Below are 8,445 nucleotides of genomic sequence, written 5' to 3' on the forward strand. Positions count from 1 at the left end.
TGTATTTTTATGAATAAACTGTACAAAGAATTTTTCAGAAATAGGAGAGAGGAGCCAGTTTATTGATTGTTAAAGACAGAATATGGCGCATTTTGGGGGAATAGCTGCGACGGTTTGGACAAGGTCGACAGACTTCTGGCAGACTGGCTAAAAGTCAACCGAATTCTAAATTTATTTGGGCATAAACTGATAAAAATTGATAAAAACCTAACAAAAATTGCAAAATCGACTCAAAAATTGTGCATGAAAAATAATAAAAAAATCACTTTATGGTCAATCTCACCTCCCTGACACTCAATTTCATACATAACCTCTCTCATACCAAAAATGAATACGGTTGTTATGCATGAATAGATATGAAAGATAGTCCATGTCATATTGCACACAATAATCTGGTCATGACTACTCATACCCATTCAAAAAACGATCAGCAATAGCCAAATCGAGTCTTCAAGCAACAATAAAACACGGAACAGTCTCTATAATGGGGAGAGACTCTCCATTCAATAATCTCCAATTCCAATCTATTCCACAATACAAAAAAATTATTTTTTTTATGTATATTCAATGAAGAAATGCGATTCCAATTTTTAATGAAATTTCCTCCTTCTTATTTTTTTTTCTATTTCTATAAACAGCACTAGAGGCACCGACAATAATCGAGCATCCACACGATAGTATTGTGCCAAGAAACACGCCATACACATTACATTGTAAAGCAGAAGGCTCACCCGAACCAAAAATTGAATGGTTTAAAGATGGCAAGAGATTGACCATTGAGCCATCACGTCAAATGCTATTGCCAACTGGTGATTTACTTCTATTATCTGTAACATATACACGACGTGAATCAGATGGTGGACTTTATTGGTGCGAGGCGAGAAATGAGCTTGGTATGGCGAGAAGTCGTAATGCAACATTAAGAGTTGCAACATTACGAGATGAATTTCGTTTAGAGCCACAAGACACGAATGTCGCTCATGGTGAAACAGTCATGTTGGAATGTGGTCCACCACGTGGTAATCCCGAGCCAATAATTTCATGGAGAAAGAATGGTCAGACGATGGACTTAGCTGGTCTAAAAAGGTATGGAAATCAATTTTTTTTTTTATATTCTATTATATTTATGCATTCATGCCATAATTATATGAATGTAAATCTACTCTCGTATTCGGTGAAATAAATTTCAATGGATTTAAGTTTTATTTTATGCAAAAAAATTATTATTGTATAGGAAGAATGAAGAATAAAAGATATGCAACGAGTTGTCCGTAATGGAGAAAAACTTTATTCTCAGTTTATCGACAAAATGTGGAATGAGGAATCAGAGGAAAAACTAGTCGAAAAATGAACAAGTTACAAAGTCACTGGATGATAGTGCATAGAACGCATTTTCAGTAGAATTCTAAAAATTATGCCTTGTAATCCTCACAAATTGATCCAATTCCCCAAGTTCATACTCTATTGACATCCAGTAAGATCAGACATCAAGCCAAACCAGCCATTCCACTCAATTTCTATTAAAAAATATTCCGGAATTTAAAATCTCTTTCCTCCTATCATCCGACAATGACGATGTTGAAAAATAGAATGAGGAAAGGAGTACTAAAAAAACTGTAGTTCTATATTCAGCTATCAATAGCCATTGCCGTTTGTGCATCGAAGTAAAGAGCATTTGAGAAATTAATTTTTCCTCTTCATACTATAGCCAAATGCAAAAATGTACTACTTTTTCATGCTTCCTTACTTGATAGTGCTTCTGATTCTGTTATTCGTATAATACTGTTGATTGTGTAGTAGAAAAATTGAAGAAAGGGGGATGGTGACTTTATGGGAAGCTGGTGGAGTATTAATTAAGATTGAGAAATTTGCATTGTAATGTGAGAAGTTTTATAGTCTGAGAAATTAAATTTTTTCAAGAGAATTTTTGCAATCTTTTGAGAAATTTCTTCAGATAACGCGCAATTTAAAGTTTCAGTTGCTCTAAAACACTCAAATGAGCTTAAATTTTTAATATTTTTGATTTCTTTTGTAAAAAATGAGTAGCACATCTCAATTTCAAGTGATTCACACTTCATATGCTTTATTTACACCTTCAAAAGTTGTAATACTATTATATTCCCACACATAATACGCACTTAAAGTCAAAATTACTTAATTTTAATTAAAAATTCTCACATCCGCTTCTCTTTAACGATCCTTCAATGAAAATCATTATCTATCAACAACATGCAGCATAAAACTCTCATCAACAGCGATTTTCTCCCTGTTTTGCTATCTATTTTTCTATATACACATTCATTATGTAGACTTTATGTCCATTGATAAGCCTTTTAATTATTTCAAAGCCTTTTCATTCATTTCATTTATGCTCTCTCATGCATGCAAGTCTTTCTCTCATTCATGGTATGGGATACCCAACCGATTTCTAGCTTTTTCAATTCAATTTAATTTAATATTCCTTTTCATGCTGTAAATCCATTATGCTTACATGTAAAGAGCATATTTTCCATCATTTTAAAATATATTATTTTACATCCTAACTAAAACTTTTATTTTTTCACAACCTTATTCTTTTCATTTTACAGAATTCGTATTGCCGATGGCGGTAATTTAGTCATTCAAAATGTCCAACAATCAGACGATGGACGTTATCAATGTATAGCCAAAAATGCTGTAGGTGTACGTGAATCAGCCGTTGCTGTTCTAAAGGTTATGGGTAAGTTATTGACATATCCGTATTTCTCATGACATCTCTTATATCCAAAATATATTCTTTATACATTTTACAGTCAAGCCATTTCTCATACGTGGTCCACAAAATCAAACGACAGTAACTGGAAGTTCCGTTATCTTTCAATGTAGAGTAGGTGGTGAACCATTACCTGACGTGCTATGGCGTCGTACAGCATCAGGTGGAAATATGCCTTTAGGTAAGATACGATTCTATTCAATATGAATGTCGAGTATGTATGAGACATGCATGTTATGTCTTTTTAACACATAAATTTCATTGCATAATGTCGATCTAATTAAATTCCCTCACAAAATGTTATGGGAACGTATAGAGTTAAAACATCATTGTATGTAAATTTTATGAATCTCCTCAGCATTTAAAAATATATAAAATAGAAAATATAACGATAACAAGCGTGACATGTTATTTTGTGCATGTGCAAATACATATAATGCTGTAATGAATTTGTAATTGTGCATATACAATATGCAATGAGGAACGATTCTTTTTTTGATACGAAAATGAAATGTAAAATTATTCAGATGAGACTGTATGTCACTATCTGGTACTCTACTTACATATTTATAGTGTCATGATGTTGAAAAAGGAATGCAATATGTGCATTAAATGTGGACAAGTGTATGATGAGGAACAAAAATGTTTTGTTGATTTAATAGGAATATTTGAAATGGGATGAAGGATAGCATGGGTGGGTGACTAGATGCTCATGCTCAAAATAGTCAAAATTCTTCCAATCCTTTCATTGAAAACTAGTCACAATCCTTCCAAATCTCAAAAATTCACTTCCACATAAGCATCTGCACACCGACACAATCCAGACGATAAAAATCATTGGCCTTCATCAGGTTCAGTGATTTATCAACAAATTCATATCAAATTTGTGTATAAAGGACATGAATTATTAAATGATTAGATTGTCACACATGACAATAAGTCAAGTCAAGTCAGTCAATTCAATTTAATTCATGAATATACAAATTACAAACAATTGCATGTCACATAACATACATATAGAATATAATATCAAGCATTAAATTGATTCTCTTTTTATTCCTTATTCTACATATTCTCATTGCTGACATCAAAAAAAAATGCAGATCGCGTTCACATACTCGAAGATAGAAGCTTAAAAATTGATAATATAACGATGGAAGATGTTGGCGAATATATATGTGAAGCTGACAATGGAGTTGGTGCAATTGTTGCCGCTGGTATGCTACTCGTACATTGTAAGTATATACAATCAGTTGACATCATTGTTCTCGATAACAATATAATTATTATTCACAATATAGCACCGCCATCGTTCACAATACGTCCAAAAACACAAATCGGTGAACTAGGAAGTGAAGTGATATTTGAATGTCAAGCGACCGGATATCCTGAACCGACATTATTTTGGACAATTGAGGGCAATCGATCGCTCATCTTACCGGGTATGAAGTCAAAGAAAATGGAGGCAACATTGACAGCCGATGGAGGCAGTATTTTGTCAATTGATGAGATAGACAGAAGTGATAATGGAAAAGTTGTTGTCTGTAGTGCTGTAAATAGTGTTGGAAGTGTCAGTACAAGAGTTGTTTTGTCTGTTAATCTTCAAGATGATTCACCACCTCCACAAATTATTCAAGGACCAGTGAATCAAACATTACCGATTAAATCTGTTGCATCGTTGCCATGCCGTGCAATTGGAACACCAAAACCAGTTATAAGCTGGTATAAGGATGGAATTCCAGTTGTACAGTCTGATAAAATTTCAATTGAGGACAATGGATTGCTGACAATAACAGAATTAAATAAAAATGACGATACTGGACTTTATACATGCGTTGCCAGCAGCAAAAGTGGAAAATCGACATGGAGTGGATTTTTAAGAATTGAAGTGCCAACAAATCCAAACATAAAATTCTACCGTGCACCCGAACCATCAACATTACCAGGTCAACCGGGACGTCCATTAATACTCGAGAAGACTGACAATAGCGTTAAATTAACATGGATTCCAAGTAACGCCTTCGGTGCATCAAGCGTTATCGGCTACAAGATTGAAATGTTTTCGCGAAATTTAACAGAAACTTGGGTTGAAGTTGCAAATCGTATTCAAGACATCTCATATAGAATTGATGGATTAAGGAGTGGTATGACTTACTATTTTGCTGTACGTGCTGAAAATTCACATGGTGTATCGGGACCGAGTCAATTGTCGGAACCAGTTACATTAGGAGTGGTAAGTCGTATAACGTAAAAGGAATTGATGAATAAGGACTATAATTATTATCTTCTATTTTGTCTGTTCCTTCCCATACAACAGGATGACACAAATTCAAACTTGGATTTGAGCGAAGCAAGAGCAAGTTTGTTATCGGGTGATGTTATTGAATTGACAAATGCTACATCTGTTGAATCAACAGCGACAAAATTAACGTGGGATGTGAGTATATGAATTTGTATTATACAATCTTGTCTCATTTTTCGTGTGTGTTTTTTTTTACCTGAGTTAAAGGTAAATTTGTAGAGGTTCTGATATTTACTTGACGGAAATTTTTAATCTTGTGTGAAATTTAAATTTCACATTTCACATTTCTTTCAAATTTCTTGAAAATACATCACAAGTTGTTGTTTATTTAACTCTTGCCACTTTTTTAAGCAAGAATATCTAAATTTAGTTGATCAATTTAGCTCAATGTTGAAATTATTGGCAAAAAACTTTTCGAAGTGAAGACCACGTGGTAAAAAAATTTCAAATTTCAAAATATCGTTAAGTTCAAAAAAGTCTAGAACCTCTAAAGCCACAGAAATCCCCTAAAAATCCCTTCAAGCCAAGCAAAATTTCTAAAACTTTTTCTATCTATTTTCACAGATCATAAATGGAAGATATGTCGAAGGCTTCTACATCTACGCCCGTAATATCGACGATACATCATTAGATAATGAAAGTCAACCAACATACAAAATGTTGACAGTACTAAATGCAGGTAGTGGAGCATCATCATGCAAAATTGACGGATTACAAAAATTTACAACATATGAATTCTTCATTGTGCCTTTCTATAAAGCTGTTGAAGGCAAACCATCAAATTCACGAATTACTCGAACGCTTGAGGATGGTAAGTTTATTTTTTGAATTATTTATATTTTTCTATGCTTCCGTTTTTCAAAATAGAAGCGACTCACACTACTTAAATATATAATTTTAATAAAAATATTCTTTCACTCAACAGTTCCGAGTGAAGCACCATCAAATATGGAAGCAAAATTGCTCAACACATCGACAGTTTACGTTAAATGGAAGGCACCACCTGCCAAATTTTATAATGGTGTACTAAAATCTTACAACGTGATTGTACGTGGCGTGAATATTTATGAGAATATCTCAAAAGTTCTAACAAATCTAACAATTGATGCTACACGTTCATCAATCATGCTCGCAAACTTAACGGAAGGTGTAACTTATACAGTGAGTGTAGCGGCAATGACAAATGCCGGATTAGGTCCATTTGGTATGCCAATCATCATGCGACTTGATCCAACGACGAAAAAATTAGATACATCATTTTCGTACCGATTCCCACTACACAATGAGCACTTGAACGACTTCTTGACACAACCATGGTTCATTATCTTATTGGGAACAATATTGGTCATTATAATGCTCTCGTTCGGTGTTATGGTGTATATTAAACGAAAACACATTATGGCAAAACAATCATCACTTGGATTACCATCAGCATTTGGTTCAACAAAAGTCAATAACAGCTATTGGATGGATCCATCGGGTACAATATGGAAATCAAATCATGTTAAAGATTCTCATATTCCCGACTATTCACCCATCTGTACGGCACTGCCCCCATCCAATGGTATCACGATCGATGATGACTCTCGAAATCGGTAAGTACTTTTTATTCAATTTAATTTAAATTTGTGAATTGCAAAAAAAAATGTTGAATTGAACAAAAAAAAATCGTCGATGAGAAGGTCGTAATGGAAATTCAATTACTATTTGTGCTGCCCATAAATTTATTAATTTCCGATGACTTTTTTTCGTGATGTTGAGAATATTTTTATTACGTAATGCATTTTTTAGCGAGGAGCGAATGTTAAACTGCTCTTAATTTAAGTTGCTAGTTTGGTAAAATAATTGAAAAAAATAGAAAATATTGAAAAATATTATGATTTTAAAAGGATTTTGATGCCAAATATGTTTTATTTTATGCTTTCCACTTTTTTCAATAATTCTCAATCATTTTTTTGGAAATATAAATGTTTAATTAAGAAATATTTGCAAAAAAGAATTCGAGGTGGAAGCAAAAACCACGTGGAAATCTTAAATTTAAATTTATTCAACAAATGTCATATTTATCCAAATTATTTTATTGCTTTAATCTAGTTCCGTTTTCTCAAAATTATAAGTTAGATTTTCAAAAATTCAAAATCAGAAAAAGCGCCTTAAGCACCAACCCCAATAATGACTTTCTTACTTGCGATTTTTTCCTCCCAACATCAAGTACATTTTTTTTGCAAACCACAGAAAAAACACACGAAACTTAAAAGCATTTTCATAATAAATTATAATTAATTTATTTATATTTTTTTTTTTGCTCATTCACAGATACATGGCAGTATATTCAGAAGGTCCAGCTGAATATGCAGAAGTGTCATCAACATCATGTCGTAGTGCACAACCCTCACCATCGCCATATGCGACAGCAACATTAATTGGAAATTCAAAAATTATAAGCAGCGATCCACAACGCTTTAATATGTTTTACACCACAGACGTATATCCACCGATGCAAAATTGTACAAACAATAATAATAATAATTATAATAGGAGTCTCCATTCCGAATCATACACAAATAATGGCTCAAATAAAGTTAATATTGTGGAGAATCGTATGGCTAATACAATGATGCCAAATATGTATAATCAGCACCAACAAAATAGCACAAAATTTAATACAAATAAAAGTAATCGACTGAAGCTGATGAAGCCACAAAATTTTCGCATTAATTTAGGCATGCAAGGTGAACAATTGTATGTGAAAGTTGGTGATATAAATGCAATGGAGCAGCAAGGTCACATTCAACCACAAATGCAGAATAGCTCATCATATACATGGAATCCACAAAATTTTAACATTTATGAGAATCATTTGCATCGGCAGGAACAACAGCAACATCAACAACAGCATCATAATGATGATAGTCAGAGTGTTCATGAGACTGACACAAAAACGCTTAACTGTGATTAAATCCCCCCTCTACTTCTATCTACTTTATTTTATTGTATATAGTTTAGATATTTAAGTAAAGTCTTTTCCTTTTTCTAGATATGTGTACATACATCCTTATGAATTTGTGTAATAAAACGAATAGAATTTATGAAATTTATTTCTCGAGATGAAAAGATAAAAAAAAAAGAAAATTATTCGAGATGTAAAAAAATAATGAAAATTCACTTGTCTTATTAATTATTCAAATTACAGACTTTTTTAATTTCAGGAAGGAACACAGTTCAGTTTTTATTACAGAATTTATTTTGATTTCAGTGAGGGTTTTCAATTTTTACTCCTAAAATGCTCAAATTTGACGTACAGACATAAAAACGTTCAGCATTCGTAAGACAAAGAGACTAACTAAGAGTATAGTCTAAGCTGACGCATAGAATTGAAAACGCTCAGCTT

At 32.8% G+C, this 8,445-nt stretch overlaps 1 protein-coding gene across 1 annotated transcript; it reads left to right on the forward strand.

Moving 5' to 3' along the window:
- Positions 1–638: 638 nt before the first annotated feature.
- LOC139087527 (protein sax-3-like) lies at positions 639–8,154 on the forward strand (the record flags this gene model as incomplete). The annotated part of the gene is made up of 9 exons (XM_070636362.1): positions 639–1,086; positions 2,589–2,719; positions 2,793–2,933; positions 3,856–3,987; positions 4,054–4,985; positions 5,070–5,189; positions 5,619–5,865; positions 5,980–6,649; positions 7,371–8,154. Coding segments are annotated over 9 exons (3,464 nt in total), but the record flags the coding sequence as incomplete, so codon positions are not given.
- Between the last annotated feature and the right edge of the window lie 291 nt (positions 8,155–8,445).

This window comes from Chironomus tepperi, unplaced genomic scaffold (genome assembly GCF_022539635.2).
Source record: "Chironomus tepperi strain 1889 unplaced genomic scaffold, CSIRO-AGI_Ctep_v1 contig_124, whole genome shotgun sequence".
Classification (NCBI taxonomy): Eukaryota; Metazoa; Arthropoda; class Insecta; order Diptera; family Chironomidae; genus Chironomus; species Chironomus tepperi.